This window comes from Eretmochelys imbricata, chromosome 14 (genome assembly GCF_965152235.1).
Source record: "Eretmochelys imbricata isolate rEreImb1 chromosome 14, rEreImb1.hap1, whole genome shotgun sequence".
Taxonomy (NCBI): Eukaryota; Metazoa; Chordata; order Testudines; family Cheloniidae; genus Eretmochelys; species Eretmochelys imbricata.
Window position 1 is genome coordinate 50,098,688 of NC_135585.1, and position 18,266 is coordinate 50,116,953.

Consider the following 18,266-nt stretch of genomic DNA (forward strand, 5'->3'; position numbering starts at 1 on the left):
TAAATGAATTTTCTTTTCAATAAATGGATTTTTTGGCTTTGAAAACATTCTTTACTATTCCATAAAGTCAAAGATACCTTAGCCCAGGAACTCAATAAGCACTGCAAGTCAGTGTAGCAAACACAGATTCCTACTAACATTGGAACCACTGCACTTCACTCCCGTACAGGGCACCAAACTGGTGGCTTTCAGCCTCAGATTGCTCCCTCAAGGCATCCCTAATCCTTTCAGCCCTGCGCTGGGCCCCTCAAATAGCCCTGCTCTCTGGCTGTTCAAATTCAGCCTCCAGGTGTTGAAGCTCTGAAGTCCATGCCTGAGTAAATCTTTCACCCTTCCCTTTACAAATGTTATGGAGGGTACAGCACGCAGATATAACTACGGGGATGCTGTCATTGGCCAGGTCCAGCTTCCCATACAGAGAGTGCCAGCGGCCCTTTAAATGGCCAAAAGCACACTCCACAGTCATTCTGCACTGGCTCAGCCTGTTGTTGAAGCTCTCCTTGTTGCTGTCAAGGCTCCCTGTGTAGGGTTTCATGAGCCACGGCATTAACGGGTAAGTGGGGTCTCCAAGGATCGCAATGGGCATTTCGACTTCCCCTACGGTGATCTTCTGGTCTGGGAAAAAAGTCCCCGCTTGCAGCTTCCTGAATAGGCCAGTGTTCCAAAAGATGCGTGTGTCATGCACCTTTCCGAGCTAGGCTGCGTTAATGTCAATGAAACGCCGACAGTGATCCAGAGGCGCTTGGAGAACCACAGAGAAATACCCCTTCTGATTAATGTACTTGGAGGCTAGGTGGGCTGGTGCCAGAATTGGAGTATGTGTCCCACCTATCGCCCCTCCACTGTTAGGGAAACCCATTTTTGCAAAGCCAACCACAATCTCATGCATGTTACCCAGAGTCACGGTTCTTCTGAGCAGGATGTGATCAATGGCCCTGCAAACTTGCATCAACACGATTCCAACGGTCGACTTTCCCACTCCAAACTGGTTAGCGACCAATCGGTATCTGTCTGGAGTTGCCAGCTTCCAGATTGCAATAGCCACCTGCTTTTCCACCGTCAGGGCAGTGCTCAATCTCATCTCTTTGCGCCGCAGGGTGGGGGTGAGCTCCTCACACAGTCCTGTTGGAGACCCCAGGGCATGGCCACTAGTTAAGTTGAGGGGATGGAAGGCCATAAGGGTCGAGGAAGTCTCCCTGCTGAAGGCCTAAGGGCTTCTTCTCAACCCCCTTAATAGAATTCAGGCCTGGCTGGTTTGAGTAAGCTCTTTTGCTCTTAAAACAATGTTACAGTTGTAGATAATGCCTTATAGTGTAAGGTTTCCTGACGCCAAGTCAAAGATAACAGGAGAGAGAGCTACAAGGCCAGACAGAATGTGCTGATTGTTTAAGTTGCTAGGAATGCTTGTTAGAGGTTGCAGGAAATAAACATTGTTGTAACCCATATAAAAAAGGCAGAGTATTTGTGCAAAGTTTTGATTGGCTGATGTGTAGTGCAGTAGCATTAAGAAATATAAAAGTGTGTGTAATAACCTGCTCTGATGTGCAGGATTTGAGATTCTATTCTCCCTGTACCTTGTTTGCAGCTACAAATAAACTATTCTGCTTCTCCACCTCGTTGTGATTATTGGATGACGCACACCGGGTAACGACCCCTGCTGTTGTTCGCCTCTGGCACTGGGTGCCGGCAAAGTCCCATGAAAGTGGCTTTTCTCATCCAGAAGTTCTGCAGCCACTGCTCATCATCCCAGACTTGCATGACGATGTGATTCCCACCACTCAGTGCTTCTTTCCCGAGCCCAAAAGCGGCGTTCCACGGGGGTGAGCACGTCCGTGAATGTCACAAGCAATCTCGTGTCGTATGCGTTACTCGAGTCAAGACTCCTCACTGTCCGTTTGGATCTTAAGGAGTAACTCAACTGCCAAACATGACGTGCTGGTGAGACTCGTCAGCATATTCCCCAGCAGTTCGGGCTCCATTCCCGCAGACCAAAAGGGAAGACACAGTGCGCAGTACAAAAAACATTGAAAGATGGCGCCAAATGTGGACGGAAGCACTGGGATTGCTGGGATGCAAACTGATGCATCACGGGGCATTGGGACAGGACCCAGACTGCCCCCCCGCCCCGTTCCCACAAGCCACAGCGCCAGAATGGGAAGAGGTGCTCTGTGGGATAGCTGCCCATAATGCACCGCTCCCAATGCCGCTGCAAGTGCCCCAAACATGGCCTCGCCAGTGCGCTGGCAGCTGTCAGTGTGGGCAGACTGCAGCGCTTTCCCTCCTGCGCTCTCCGAGGGCTGGTTTAACTCCAAGTGCTCTACGTCTGCAAGTGTAGCCAAGCCCTTCGGCGCTTGAGCCACCTGACGTCAAGTGGTGGGTTCCCGTCTGTGGGTGGCTAAGCAGACATAGAGGCCCCCTGCAGCCCTGTTTTAGGCACCTGTCTGTGAGAGGGGGCAGGGCTTAGGACACCCCTCCCTTGTCGCCTCTCCCACTGGCTAGCTTTGGACTTGTCTCCACTTACACTTTATAGCGCTCTAACTTGCTGTCTCAGGGGTGTGAAAATTCACCCCCCTGAGCACAGCAAGTCTGAGCGCGTTAAAGCGCTAGTATAGACAGGCACCCAGCACTGGGAGCCGTGCTCCCGGTGCTCATCCCCTCGTGGAGGCGGATTACCAGGCGTGCTGGGAGAGCTCTCTCCCTGGGCTTGCGTGCGACCACACTCGCACTGCAAAGCGCTGCTGCGGGAGCGCTCCCACGACAGCGCTTTGAAGTTTCCAGTGTAGCCATTTCCCCAGATGGCTCCCTGCCGAGTGAGCTGGGTTTTGTGAATCTTATTGTCAGGTGCCTGTGATGCCCATGCATGATACAGGGAGTTTAGGCCCCTAACTCAGCTTTGCAGAGTTGCAGACTATGATTTTCTAGTTGCCAACCGATTAAGCCCTGTGATGTTCAGCATTGCAACACCAAGTCATGGATTGCTCCCTGTGCAAACAGTCTCCTCTCCGCAGAGCCCAGCTGAGCAATTTCTGATTGACACGGGTGTGCACAGAACAGAGACAGAGCACAGGCTGGAGAGTGACACATCCCAGTAAAACCCAGACTCCCCTCCTAGAGGCGCGATATTCCCTGTGGGGGCTGGGGGGACACAACCAACTCAGGCAGCAAATCCCACGGCTCTGCCCCCGACAACTGTAGCTGGGACACTAAAGTGGAAGAAAGAAGAAGAATTGTTTGTCATGTTTTATTTACAGTAATTACTAAAGGTGATAAGTAAAGGGAGCTGAGAAGGAGCCTTAATAACCACAGCATGGCAAGCAGATCCCCAGCTACTGAGAACAGTTTTCTTAATGGCACTAAAATAGCACCAATGGCCAGGAATTAATATAGGGAATTAAAGACTTACAGTCTCACTTTCAGTAACAGGTCATAAATCTCTCTTCCCTTCCCTTCCCTACTCTCCTTTTCGGTTCATTTTTCTAACCCTCCCTTCTGATCCCTGTTTATTTTCCTGTGTTTCTCCCAGTCTCCTCCCCTCCCTGTTACAGATCAGCCCCCATGGCTGCTCCATCCCACCCCCCTCCACCCCCAATTTTATCCCTTCCCCTCTTGCTGCCCCTAGGCTGGTTCTCCTGTCAGGGATAGTTTCCTGTCACTCTTCTCAGTTCTATTTTCCACCTTTTTTCCTGGACTCTCCCTTTCTTCTTCTTTTATTTTCATTCACATTTTCCTTCTTGCTTCTTCTAATTCCCTCTGGTTAAACCCGCCCTGTCCCTGCCTCTCCCAGTGCTGCCAACCTCAGGAGTTTAAAAAAATCATGACACTGACTGAATGATGATTTTTTTAAGGTTATACAATGGTTTTTCCATCAATCGGCACCCCCTACCCATCCCTTCCACCGCCCTGCCACCGTGTGTGTGGGACTGTGACAGTGCGACCAGTTGTCCTGAAGTGACTTGGGCCCCTGGGGCAGGAGCTGTGGCTGGGAGACCCCATGAGATCCAATCCCACAGATCTGCACAAACCGCTCCCTGCTGCTGCTTCTCCCCAGCCCCCCAAACCCTGATTGATTCATGCTGGGTCCCTGCCCAGCCCCCACCTCTGCCTGTCCCCAGCCCAGCTGTTAGTGTTACCCCCTGCTCAGCCCCCACCTCTGCCCCTCATGCAGCCCCAGGGGTTCTTCCCCCTCCCCCTCCCACCACTGGGGCTGCAGGGAGGGAGGGGGAGGAGCTTCCATGGACCATCAAGATGAGGCGCCAGGGGCTGGGTCGATGGGAGTCTTCCAAGCTCATAGAGTCTGGGGTCCGTGAGGCCAGAGAGGCTGATTTCTGGTTCCCCACTCTGCTGTGGGTCTCAGGGACACACGTGGAGCTGGGATCCCGGCCACACCCAGAGCCAGGGGCGGATTCTCTCCCCAGGGACGGAGCCCGGCGGGAAAGTGAAGATCGGGGCCTCGTCACCAGCATCGATAAATGTCACCTGCCCCCGGTCACAGTCCAGACAAACCCGGATCCTGCTGGGGGCCCGGCTCAGGGTCAGGGGGGTCGCAGGGGAGGTGAGAGCCCGGAACCGACCCCCGCACCGCTCCATTGCCCAGATCCCCCCCTCAGGGCTACAGCTGATCCCTCCCTTCCTCCCCATAGACTCTCTGGCCACCCCCAAAGCCCAGTATTCCTCACCCCCAACCTCCACCTCCCAGCAATGTCTCCCCAAGGTGAATCCCTCACAGCCCAGCACATAGCGCACAGTGTCAAATCTCTCAGGGGTGTCGGGCAGTCGCTGCCGCGTGTCTCCCCATCTCACACTTTTCCCATCCTCAGACAGGACGAGGTCGGGATGAGCCGTGTCTGGATCCAGAGTCACATTCGCTGTGCGGGAGAGAGAATCAGAGTATCAGGGGCAGAGCTCAGCCCTGGGGGAGGCCGGGGCCATTTCTCTCACTTCCCAGCAGCCCTGTTCTGGCTGGGACAGGCCTAGATCGCAGGGAGCTGCCTCTGGCTTGGGCACCTGAGACTGAGCAGGGATGTCACTGCACTTCCTCAGTCTTTGTAAGGAGACCCACTCCATTAATTTCCCATTTGCTTGCATAAGCGTCAGCTCCCAGCTACCCCTGTTGATTCTACTCCATGCCCAGCAGGAGAGACACACCAAGAAAGATTTTAGAGGAGGGAGCAGAGGAAGCAGATACAGTTTTGAAGACCAGAGAAAATCTCCCTCCTCCAATGCAGTCTCCACTCCCAGGGCTGGGAACAGAGAAGAAGATGCAACATTGGGGAAGAGCTGATTAACACCAGAGAGTAGGAGGTGGCATTGGGTGAGCTAGCCCCATCCCCAGCCCAGAGAGAAGGGAGGAGCTGGCAGCATCAGAGGGAGAGCATCTCCCCAATCCAGGAAGCAGGGAGCAGCTCCAATGGGAGAGCCCTGCCCTGCCTGGAGGAAAGGCAGGATGTTGGAGAAGAGCAATGGGGAGACCCCCTGCACCGGGGTAAAGCAGAGGGATGTGTCAGTCCTCAGGGCAGAGAGCTCTGTTCGGGTGCTGCTCAGGGAGAGTGTTTCTGTTCATTAGCATGGGCATGAACTCAGCACTCAGGTTGGTGTCAGGATTATTTGTGTGATGTCAGCTTGGGATCTCCCCAGGGTTCCAGCACCTTGGCAGAAGTTGGGGAGGGGGGTACGAGGTCACAACACCTGTGGCCCTGCCCTCTCCCTGGCCCTCCCCACTCTTCATCTTCCCGCCGAGGCCCTTACCCTATCCAGGCTGGGAGCCTTGGCCACTATGGAGAGCCCCTGACCCTCCACCTTCCCATGTCCACTCTCCGGCGTGCACCACCCAGGGCAGGTGGAGGGTCCGGGGGGAAGAGGAGCAGGGGTGGGGCCACTGAGAGGGAGAAGCACCAGGAAGAAGCTGCACTACACAGGGCGCAGTTGATCAGCCGCCCCTCCATGAAGCACAGCCAATGCTGCGATGCTCCACGCCTGCCCAAGGCTTGCAGTGTGGGGGGCCAACACGGCACCCTGCCCCCAAACTATGCCCATGTTCAAAAGAGGGTGAGCTTGGCCCTTTGGCCCCCCATGTTCCAGAGCCCCTGGATCTCCTCACTGTGAACAGGTTATTTTTAGGGCTGTGTATGCCACAGCCACTGGTGATTTGGTTGGTAACTTTCGTTACAATCTCAGGAAGATGTTTTCACTGGAATTTTCTCATAATTTAAAGACAGTCTCCTGCTGCAAACTCACCCTGTCTGTGTGCTCCTAGGGATTCCAGTGCAGACGGCAGAGTGTCTGGCGGGGGAAAGGAGAAAAGAGACGAGATTTCAGACTTTCGTATTTATAACAGCGTCCCCACTCTGAACGCATAGAACTGTGTTTTCATCATGACCGAGAAACAGATCGAGAGGCCCAGAGACACACTCAGGCATTTCATAGAAACTAACTGAAACCTTCTGTTTCCTCTCTCATTCAGCCATCTCCCAGCAATGGAACCAACGTCCTTTCAGCCTCACAACCATCCCAGGACACACAATCTGTAAGAGAGATTTACTTTTCCCCTCCTCATCCCCTCCCACCCTTCCAACTCCAGTTAGTTTGTCTCATTCACTCACGGCCTTTTGTCATAACCTAGACCCAGATCATACAAAGACTTTGGCAGAAAAGTAACTTTACCCACTTTGGTCCCTTTGGCCAGGGGTCAGGCAGCATCATGTTGTGCGACGGACACTTGACAAAATTACCGGAGTGGGTGGCGGACATTGGCGGGGGGTTATGTCATTTAGTCATCATTCAACCCGTAAAATAACGTACAATTTTCCACACTGAAAAAACCATAACCTAGCTCGTTAATAAATAATAAACAATAATAATAGGAATAAATTCAACTCAGGTGAGTGTTTTTGAATGTCCCTCACTGCCGCAGTCAATATTTTTTTGTGGGATTGGGGCATTAAAATAAATATTTCTCCTAAAACCATATTTCAGTGCATTTGTGTCACTACTTTTTCTTTTTCTTGTTTAAATAATATGTCTCATGGGAGGATGAGGCTCTGTGTGTGTGTGTGTGTGTGTCCCACCTCTACACCGCTTACCCCATGTCTCTCCCCTGTCTGTGTCCCTTACATGGGAGATCCCCCATCATATCACAGGATGTGGGAAGCAGAGGAGGGGGGTCTCTCAGTGGAGCAGGGTTTCCCATCGCCTCACTGTGACCAGGGCACCCCTCTCCGGGCAGGGGTGATCACACGGTCAATGGGAACCTCCTCTGTCTCCTGACCAGGACAAAGGGACAAGCTCTGGCTGTGGGTCTGTTGTAAGCGGGGGCCAGGGTGGAACAAATTCTTTGCGGGGGACGGACTCACCTCTGGTGGCTCCCAGAAGTGGCGTCCCACTGTCCCTCATCCCTGCTGCTCATGGGAAGCTAGGCTGAGGGGGATCTGTGCAGCTGGGGGAGGGGTAGCAATGAGGGGCTAGTGCTGTCTGTGGGGAGCTGTGCGATATGGAGGTGGCACTGAAGAGCTGGAGCTAGTCTGAGGGGGGCTGTGCAGTGTACGGAGGTTGTGCAGTGGGGGGCGGCACTGAAGGGCTGGAGCTAGGCTGAGGGGGGCTGTGCATCCAGCCACAGAGAAGTTAGCAAAGTCCAATACCCCCTGTGTGGAGACAAGGGGGAAAGTGTCGTGTGCATAATCAGTGGTAATTGACCAATCAGAGAAGAGAACAATAACATGAAAATAACTTGAAGGAAAAAAGCCCTGCCAATGATGTGTTCATGCATGTGTAGTGTGTGACCTATATAAGGTACTTAATATTCACACCGCTCAAAGGTGATTGGAGAAGAACTAGTAAATATGCAATTTGGAGGTGTCTAATATTCCAGACATTGCAAGGGGTAATTAGAGCTTCCCAGGAGAAATCCCCCATGACCCACCTATGCCCCAGGAGAAGGGAACTGACAAGCACTTCTTTCTATATGCGATGGCTAGTAGCAAATATCCCAATGGCTGGTGATGGGGCACGAGTCGGGGAGGGAGTTAGAGAGAAATCTTTCCCAGGTGTTTGGCTTTTGGGTCTTGCTGAAATTCTCAGTGTCCAACTGACCACCATATTTGGGATAGGGAAGGAATTTTCCACCAAATCAAATTGCCAGAGACTCTGGGGTTTATTTTTGCCTTCCTCTGCCATATGGGGCACGTATCATTTACCGATGTTCAACTGGAAGAAATGGTGGTTCTCTGTAACTTGAAGTCTTTAAATCATTATATGAGCGTTTCAGTAATTCAGCCAGAGTTTACGGGTAAATTGCAAGAGTGGGTGGGGAGGTTCTGTGGCCTGCAATGTGCAGGAGGTCAGAGTAGATGGATCATGATGGTCCCTTCTGACCTTAAAGTCAATGAGTCATTTCTTACTTTGTAACTGTAATCGAAAAGCATGTTTCTGGTGCAAACAAAGGTTTGAATTAATCAACCTGAGTGTCTTGGACCCAGGTGTCTGGCCTTCTCACCCAACAATTAAATAGAAGCATCATCTAAGTGTGAACCAATTGAGCAGCACCATTCTCTTCCCACAGTCTCAGAGGCTCTTCCCAATTTCCATTCCTAGATCCCTTCTGGGTACCTTTGAACTTCCTCAGAGTCTCCATTAGCACAATAGTTTTCTGGGAGAAATCGCTGACTTGCTCTTCCAGTTCAGGAGAAATCTCCTCTGGCTGCTGGAACTTCCCCTTCTCACACCTGGAGAGAAACAATTTCCCGTGATTATATTTCATTGTGTGACTCATGATAAGTTCTGGCTAGCGAGTCGCTGCTCTAACATGGCTGGAGTTCGAATTCCTTGACTTCTCCCAGCCTCAGAGCAGGTGCAACACAGCCCATGGCCGTTCAACCTTCCCTTCTAAGGACTCCTTAATATTCTTCAACTCTGGTCTGGTGAGATGAGCTCTGGGGACAAAAGGGGAATTGAGTCTCCATGGTCAATTCACTCTTTGGCCTCCATGCTCTGAAGGACAGGAGGTTCCAAAGTGCTGTAGAAATCTGTCCACTAGGAACTAAACTGAGACACCAACTCCCCCCTCCCCAGCTCATTCCACACAGCTCTCCAAACAGTCCTCAGGCAGGAAAAGACTCAGATGGGAAAGACTCTTGACCACTGCTGCCTTGGGCTGAATGGTAACCAGGGGCCCAGTAGTGACAGGCCCATATTCCATCCCCACAATCCTGAGGCAGCCACTCCCCCAGGGATGTGACATCTCGAGGAAACACTTGAGGTCAGTCTTTCCCACTGAATGGACAATTCCAGAGTCTTCTGTACCAGGGTGAGAACCTCAGGATGAAGTGGATCAGAGAGATTGGTATCCGACTTTTGATCTTCCCCACACATTTTTCAGTAGAGCCCTGGGGAGATGTGGTGCTAATATCACCAAGCTCTTTCCCAGATTTGTGAGGGGGAGCAAGAGAGAGCCACGTACCTGCTCAAGGTGCTTCTGACATCCTAGAGGAGAGAGAGAGAAGAGAATCTCAGCCCCATCGGACACCTACAGGGGATCTCAGGGAAGGGAGGCCCCGCCCTGGACACTATGCTCCAGTGCTAATATTTCCCACTCAGTCTCACCTGCAGGAATTCACTCGCTGGCTTCTGACACTTCCCCTCCAGCTCACCAATCAGCTCGCTGAGACGGGAAATCTCCTCGGAGAGTTTACTGACATTTTCATTCTGGATCCTCACAATCTCCTCGTCCCGCTTTCCCAGGTGGGCCAGCAGGAGTTGCTCTTGTTCCTCCAGGAACTGCCGCAGTTGGTGAAATTCAGACACAATCTTCTGCCTCTCAGTTTGTGTTTGTTTCTGTACGAAAACAGGGCAAGGGCTGGTCAGGGACATGGATGGAGCCCGGGGTCCTTTCATGTAGAGCTGAGTGTGCAGTAGAAGTGGAATGGGAGCAGGGCCGGGGGCAGAGTGGGGGGTCGAGCCCCCCCGGCTAGAGGTGAAATCTGCGCCTATGCCTGTGTGTACTAGGCTGAGGACTCTCACACCTTCCCCTTTGGCCGCTGCATCCCTCTGAAAGGGAGGTTTCCATGTCTGTCATGGTCAGCGTATTCTGTTATTCATGGTCTCTGTGAATTCAAACCCAGAGCAGCAGGAGGCAGGACTCAGCACTACACTGACACAGATGCCACAGAAGAAAAAAGAACAAACACGTTAATAATGCACAAAATGACCAAACACAGTGGACAGCACCTCACGGGGACATTCAGTTCACTTGGGGAGGATTTCTGGGAAAGCCACAAGGGCTAGATAGTAAAGGAGTACTTGTGGCACCTTAGAGACTAACCAATTTATTTGAGCATGAGCTTTCGTGAGCCACAGCTCACTTCATCAGATGCATACCGTGGAAACTGCAGCAGACTTTATATATACACAGAGAATATGAAACAATACCTCCTCCCACCCCACTGTCCTGCTAGATATTAACTAATCAGCTGCAATGGAAGCTTAGGGCTTCTCTACACATGAATCTAACCCAACAATCCATGAACATCGAGAAACACACACAAGTCCACGTTCACTAAGGCCACACAGGAATCTGCCTCCAAATGGATCTCCCACGGCCAGTCTCTGTCAATTAATAACAACAGGCACCTTACCTGATACTCCCACCTTTTCCGCTCTCTAGTCATTTTAAATCCCAGAAGCTTTTCTCTCTCTTCCCTCAGAGTCTTCAAACGGGCCTGGATTTTTTCCTGAAGAACCATAAAGGATTTGAGAGGTTTCATTTAGATGGCTGAGAGGGGTGTAGAGCTGGGTGTTTTTCCACCCAAAACCCAAGATGATTGTTGGTGAATCGCTTTGCCACATCAGGACCACCAAGGAGATGAAACCTTATTAATGCAGACTGGGAGCGTGTCATATTCTGACTTGTTACCCATTTAGGTTCAGGTATTATAATAATTAGAGAGAGATCTCAATTATAACCAAGCTTTATTGGTATTTATGAATTGATTAGTGGAACAGCGCGTAACAGGACACTGGAGTCACATGGGGATGACTCAATAAATCTGGGTTTGAGAAGGTTTAATAAACAAAATGATACAAATCCCAGAAGCCACCAGGTCCCTGGAGGTGGCTTTGTCCAGTGAAAAAGAGACAGGAGGAAACTGAGGATGCAGGAGGACACCTGTGAGGGTGGGGGCAGGAGTGGGGGGTGGTACTTTGATGCAGAAGGATGCAGGTGGGGGTGTGCTGACAAAGGCAGTGGTGGGCCCAACCAGGCCGAGTGATACAGTTGGGGGTGGGCCCATGCAGGCAGGCATGGGAATGTGCTATGTTCGGGGAAAGCTTCAATGGCCACCCTAATTAAACAGGCTGATTTGTCTGAAGAACGGTTGGGGTTTGCCCCAGTGCTGCCCTAAACCCTTTCCGTGGTAATGCCCCCTGGGCAGGTCCCCCACTGTCCCATTCCCTCATAAAGATCCCGGAAGCAGTGGATTCTGGGAGATTTCAAAAGGCTGCCTGGTGGGACTCACAGAACCACCTTGGCTGGTCCTTGCCCACGTACACAACAGAACAGGTCAGACTGGCACCGGCCAGCTCCAGCCTAGGGTTAGTTTTGTTACAATCCAGTGTAAACCCAGGGGTATTTGACATGGACCTGAGCTGTCTGGAGCCCTTCTGTGTGCAGATTCAAGGTGCTTGGAGTTTAGCCCCATGATCTCCTCTAGTCCAGGCCGGCATCTTCCAAGTTTAACCCCTAATGGAGCAATATAGGAGTTTAGAATCCCAGTGGGAAACCTCGTCTCCCTGCTGGACCTGGGACCTCTACCAAGGAGTCTTTTCCTCCTCATGGCCGCACGTCATCACTACTCAGTGCTGCTGGGAGTGGGGGGCGGGGGCGTAGCCGAGTGGATAGGACACTGCACTTCTACTTGGAAAAGCGAGGGTTATACACAGCTCTGCCACTGACCTATTGAGTGACCTTGGACAAGTCACTTCCCCTCACTGTGCCTGAGTTTCCCTTCCCACACTTTGTCTTGTCCAGTTAGACTGTAAATGGTTTTGTGCAGGGCCCCCCACAATCAAGGTCAGATCTCATCTGGGGTCTGTAGGGTCTTCTGGGATGCAAATAACAATATTAAACACCGTGATACAATCAGTAATAACAGTTACAGCTTGTAACTCCCCCTTCTGAAGTCTGAAAGCAACACTCTCACAGGTTGTCCTGTCCTGTCCTCTTGTGAATCAAGCACCATCTAGAATCAAACCTCACTGATCATTTATCAACTTCTGGTCTGTAGAAAGGTCCCATAGTCACTGGTGGGAGCTGGGGTTGGAAAGGATTTAGCTGCTCAGAGAAAACTTTCCCACATCAGACAAATTGAAAATCTTCCTCTGTTGCTTTTCTTTCCAGGCTGGAGTACCGTTTATGTGTAAATCCGCTTTCATGCAATGAAGGCTACACACAGCTGAATGATGCAGTTACACCTGTGTCAGGCAGGGCCGCCAACAGGGGAGGCAAAAGGGGCAGCTGTCCCAGGGCCCAGGGATTTAAAAGGGCCCGGGGCTCCTGGCAGCTGCCGCTGCTACCACAGGAACAGCGGTGGCCGGAGCCTCAGCCATTGGCGCCGACTCCGTGGGTGCTCTGCACCCACCGGCAGCTCCCCGCGCCGCCCCCCTGCTCCAGCTCACCTCTGCCTCCTCCCCTGAGTGTGCCACGTCCCCACTTCTCCCGGTTCTCTCCCAGCGCTTGCTGCTGCCGCGAAAGAGCTGTTTCATTTGGCAAGCACCTCCACCCCCGCCCTGCCTCTCTCTCTCACACAGGCACAGCGAGCAGCTTTCCACACTACTGGCTGCTTTGTCTTGGAGCGGAGAAGCAGCCGGTTGTCAGACACGGAGCTTTGAAAGGGGATATCCGCATTCCTACAGCCCAGTGAGTTCAAAACAGTGACAAGAGTGGCCACTTGACTTAAAGGGATTACGGGACCTTTCCGGAGGCCGATCGCAGCGCTGTAATACAACACCTCGTTCACACAGACACTGGGCGTTTCAGCCGGGGCGCAGCAAGCGTTACGCTTCTCACGGAGGTGGATTACCAGGAGCGCTCCACCTGCAGAGTCCAGGCGCTCGACGTGCCTTGCCAGTGTGGATGGGTCGTGAGTTAGGCTGCCTGTGGCTGCTTTAATGTGCTCTAACTTGCAAGTGTAACCAGGCCCCATGTCTCCCTATGACAGGCTTTGTGCCTGCCATCAGTGGCCAAGGCTCCCTGCACCTGCCCAGAGGAAGGAGACTGCGGGGGGTGGGGAGATTTAGGTGGTTCCAGAGATCAGGGAGAAAATCTGGGAAATTAGGAGATTCTGTGGCTCTGAGAGACTGAGTCTGAAAAAGAAAGAATTTCCCAGATCCCCAGTGTTTCCTACCTTGTATTTCTGGGCAGCCTCCTCCAGGAGAAGCACCGGGTGAGTTCTGTGCTCTGAGGATCTCTCACAAACCACACACACGGCTTCCCCGTGCTCATCACAGAACAGATCCAGGGCTTTGCCGTGTCTCTCACACAGATTCTTTTTTCCTGGTTTGAAATCCAGTTCTTTGATTTTTTCCGCTATATTTGCTAGCTGACAGTTTTTTCGGAGAGTCCCTTTAGGGATTCGGGCTCTGCAACTGGGGCAGCACAAGGGGTCAGAGTCCAGCTCTGCCCATTTCTCGCAGTACTGAGTGATGCAGACCTGGCAGAAGTTGTGCCCGCACTGTACGGTGACTGGGTCCCTCAGATATTCCAGGCAGATGGGACATTTAGTTTCCTCTTGGATTTCCCTTACAGGAGCCCCTGAGGCCATGGCTGCTGGGATCTCTAGGCTTCTGTTCTCTCTGCTTCCGCTCTGGATCATAAATTGTTTTGTTGATAGTGGAAATATACAAATAAATAAATAAAATGTTAGTTTTTATTCCATTCCATTTGTTTCATGAAAGACATTCTTTTGAGTTGATTCATTAAAAAAATAGAATGGTAAAAATGAAACAAAAATAATTTTGTTCAAAAATAGTGATGAAAAATAATTTCCCTGGGTTAACCATGCCCAAAGATATGCTCATGACAATGAGGTTTTTCACACGGCAGAGAACAATCTGTCTCACAATATGTTACATTGCCTCTCTCGCAGGCACGTCACCAAACCTTTCATAAACACAGGACCAGAAGTCACCCCCGCTACCCTCTCTTCCATAGCTCTGTGGCCACAAAAAATACAGGGCAACGTGAACTTGCCCGCGGGATAACAATCTTACCCTGGATACACACAATCAGTTGGTACCAAAGTCCCTGTTTAAGATGCTTAAGTCTCAGTTTCAAAAGCACTTCAATGCAGAAAATTCCTAATGAATCCTATAGGTGCCTAAACTCACTCAGAGCAGTGGTGTCAGATCTGGGAGGGTCCGGGGGGCCATGGTCTCTGCACTTTTTAATATGGGCACAGTAGCCTTGGGAAGGCAGAAAGCAACAGAGGCAGGGGCTGCGATTCAGAGTAGAGGAGCTGATCATGCCCTGCCCACTGTTCCTCCTCTTCCCCCTGAGGTCCCGTCCCCTGGCCAGGCTGAAAGCCAAAGCCAGGCTGTGCTAACAGGGAGCCTGGGCTGCTGTGGGGAGCCCCATGTCCTCCATCTGCTCAGCAGCTCTGCTGAAGTGGGGCCCTGAGAGGTGGAGTGTGGCGGGGAGGGGGGGGACATGCCTGGCCATTTGGGGAAACTCAGCCTCCCCCAGCCTCCCCTACCCTCCGCCAGTGGGTGGGGTCCAGTCTGGTAGCGTCCTCTGAGTATGTCTAAAGGATCAGGCCTTGTAGGCAAGTTCAGACAAAACACCTGGGGGCAGTGGGGAGCTAAGAAGAGACGGAGAGAGGAGGAGCTCCGGCATAACTTTTATCCCAGGACTTAGGGCACTCCCCTGAGATGTGGGACCCCTCTGCTTCACGTCCCCCCAACTTCAAAGTGCTGCCTACACAGCTGTTTTAGAGCACTAATGCAAGCTCCAGTTTGTCATCCCAGGCTGGGAGGCTCAGCGCCATGGACTGTGGAGATGAACCCCAGGGGCCTCTCTCGCCTCATTCTTTTTATTAAAGATTGCTTACAGTATGGTTCTAAACTTTAATATACAATCTTTGAGCCTTAAAATTCCACCTGTACACTAAAGTGAATTGCACTGAATATCATTAAATCCCTGAATCCTTCTAAAATAGACATTGCTTTCCTGCATAACAGGTGGGCCCAGGTCACCAGCTGGCTTCACTCAGCATATCACTATGAAAGTTAATGTAGCTACTAGAGATGGATGGAGAAAAACAATTCAATTTTGCAACAACTTGGAAGGTTTCAGAATTTGGTTTTGGTCCACATTGGAATGAAAACAGAACCCTTTTGCGCAACTGAATTATGTTAAAATGGGTTGTTGTTTTTCTCTCTCTGTAAGCGATTGGAGAGTCCACCTTGAACCTCAGAAATGTTACCACTGAAAACTTCATCATAATTTATGTTCCTGATAAATGTTTTGGCTTTCGCAAAAGGAAATTTTTCAGTGAAAAGATGTTCAGTTGAAAATGTTCCAACCAACTCTAACAGTTACACTGATTTCTGTCAGCGGAGGGACTTGGAGCCGAGAGTTTTAAGGGATCCAGTGTGACATTCTACTTTTTTCTAATTCCTAAAAGTGTCAAAACACTGATACAGAGACAGCGCAGTACTTACAGCCCATTTTTGCAGAACCAATACATTGAATTGGTTTCTACAAGCATCCACATTTTTGGTTCCAAACTACACTTAACCTTATAAACTTTTGAGTTCCCCCCTCACTGTGATCTCAAATGTACCTCAGAGTTCATTCTCACGCTGTCCTGACCCTCACATGTTATATTGTCATTATGTTATATCAAATATGCCAGAACTTAAGTAGAGCAGCACATCTACAAATGTTGTAAAATCATTTAACAATGGAAGATCAGCATTTCTAGCAATGTTGGATCATTTGCAGAGGTGCTAACGAGGAATTTGACATTATTTGTGCAGGTAGACAATGGCTCAAGTAATTGTGTACTTGAAATGACATATGTGGGCAACTGAGCCAAAAAGAAAAGAACAATTAGTCTATAAAAATCTCCTTTCCCATAGGAATGATGGTTCTTTTATGTGGAATCCTGCTCTCCCTGTGTGCACTGAATTACCACAGATGACACTGGGAAATCTATGTATGAAGGGAAGCAGAGAACCAGAATTTCAGAAGGTGAAGAATTTTGCCCATAAGTGTCTTTTTCTTTGATTTTTTTCCTTACAGAAGAGCATTCAGAATTTGTTCCAAAGCCCATTGAAGTCAACAGAAAGACACCTGTTGATTTCAATGGACTTTGAATAAGTCCCTAAATAAAAAGGTGAACTGTTTCTTTAAGATATGGCTTTTAGTTTGGCATCAGTTTATCTAGGAGGACTTTAACCTTACTGCAAAGCTAGGAACTGTTGATGGAGTAGATAAGATGATGCTTTCCTTCAGTTTTGCACGAAGTGTTGTTAAATACCAACACCGGGGTAGGCGTTGCTTGGGCTACGCACAATTTTGTGGTAAGACCAGTATTTTTAGTCTGGTAATTTCCCTTTGCCCTCCTTCAGTCCTATTCCTTCTGGTTTGTGCATGCATAAGCATGAAAGTTACGAACCGTTAGAAGGCAATGACATTGCAAAATCCCAAGAAAAATACTACTGTTAATGAGAATTGTGCATGTAACCCCCTGCTTACTTCAAGGACAATTCTGTACTATGACACTGTCAAATATAAAAAATAAATGAACCAGATAGCTGAATAATAAGTAAGTTCACCAGAAACACACATTTTTGAATCTTAAGGACACAATGGGTCAAAACCTCAGCAGGAGTAAATCAGCATATTTCCATTGACTTCAGTGCAGCAGCTACATTGATTCACACCAGTTGAGGATCTAGCCCAATATGACTTAACCTGTAAGGTATGCAAAGATTCAGGGCAGAAAGCTGAAGCCCCACTGCATGGGACAATGTGGCTTCATGAGGGTCCCTGTGGCATGGGGCCCCAGGCATTTGCCCTACTTGCTACCCGCTAACTCTGACTCTAGCTTTTATACGCAGAAAACCAGTTATTGTGGCACAAGTGAGCCATGGAGTTTTTACAGCATGTCGTGGGGGTGGCTCAGAAAGAAAAAGATTGAGAACCTCTGATCTAGACCATCCCTGGCAGGTATTTATCTAACCTGCTCTTAAAAATCTCCAGGGAAGGAGATTCCACAACCTCCCTAGGCAATTGATTCCAGTGCTTAACCACCCTGACAGTTAGGAAGGTTTTTCTGATGTTCAAACTTAACCCCCCCTTACTGCAATTTAAGCCCATTCCTTCTTGTCCTATCCTCAGAGGTTAATGAGAACAATTTACCTTCCTCCTCCTTGTAACAACCTTTTAGGTACTAATTCATCAAGCTGTGAAAATCTCATGTTACATTGCTATGAAAACAACCCACAATGTATTTGACGGTAAATCACTTTGAATGTAGAGGTATTGTAAAGTTTCCATAAAGAGAGAAACAAATGCTCATAGACTATCAGGGTTGGAAGGGACCTCAGGAGGGCATCTAGTCCAACCCCCTGCTCAAAGCAGGACCAATCCCCAGTTTTTGCCTCAGCTCCCTAAAGGCTCCCTCAAGGATTGAATTTACAACCCTAGGTTTAGCAGGCCAATGCTTGAACCACTGAGCTATCCCTCCTCCCTCCCATAAAGAGAGAAACAAATTCTCACAGGATTATTTATTCCTTGTGTTTTGAATAATCTGTCCAAGCAATAAGGATCGTGTATTAGACGTTAGAAACAGTCCTTCTGGAGCAAAATTAACCCACCTGGTTGGGTCTTCTGAGAAGTTTAACATCTCCCGGGTGTGGCCAGACTTCGCTCCTCTGGCTGGGACAGTCCCATGCTCGGTGACTGTTCCCGTCGGTCACGGAGGCGGCTCAGCTCATTTTAGCGATTGAGGAGCTGCAGTTTTGTCTCGGGGCTTCTCCGGGGAAGGTTGTGAACAGAAACAGGGTTTGTTCCGATCGATAAACGTGTGCTCGGCTCGCGGCCTTCGCCCGGGGACAGTGAAAGTAACACTGGAAATTGCCTCAGTCCAACCCCTGTCCCGGGGGGAGGGGAGAGTCTTCTCTGAAAGACACAGCCCCAGTCCCGTGGGGCCGCCAGTGGGGGGAAACCGGAACTTTCTGTAAAAATTTAACATACAGGGGCTTTGTTGTTGCGG

The 18,266-nt window shown here is 50.1% G+C and overlaps 1 protein-coding gene across 1 annotated transcript; it reads right to left on the bottom strand.

The window, feature by feature from the left end:
* Positions 1–4,233: 4,233 nt before the first annotated feature.
* LOC144274522 (tripartite motif-containing protein 10-like) lies at positions 4,234–18,086 on the bottom strand. The gene is made up of 8 exons (XM_077833400.1): positions 17,869–18,086; positions 13,392–13,850; positions 10,626–10,721; positions 9,595–9,825; positions 9,452–9,474; positions 8,602–8,717; positions 6,235–6,279; positions 4,234–4,865 (listed from the first exon to the last, which is right to left on the bottom strand). The coding sequence occupies exons 2-8, from the start codon at positions 13,806–13,808 to the stop codon at positions 4,351–4,353; spliced, it is 1,443 nt and encodes a 480-aa protein (XP_077689526.1). The 5' UTR covers positions 13,809–13,850; positions 17,869–18,086; the 3' UTR covers positions 4,234–4,350.
* Between the last annotated feature and the right edge of the window lie 180 nt (positions 18,087–18,266).

What these genes read in the sequence shown, in the direction of transcription:
- LOC144274522 (XM_077833400.1), bottom strand. Translation starts at nt 13,808, where the DNA reads ATGGCCTCAGGGGCTCCTGTAAGGGAAATCCAAGAGGAAACTAAATGT. An exon ending in CAGCGAGTGAATTCCTGCAG is followed by an intron (nt 9,475 to 9,594) that starts GTGAGACTGAGT and finishes TCTCTCCTCTAG; the next exon opens with GATGTCAGAAGCACCTTGAG. An exon ending in GACTCTGAGGAAGTTCAAAG is followed by an intron (nt 6,280 to 8,601) that starts GTACCCAGAAGG and finishes TTCCCCCGCCAG; the next exon opens with ACACTCTGCCGTCTGCACTG.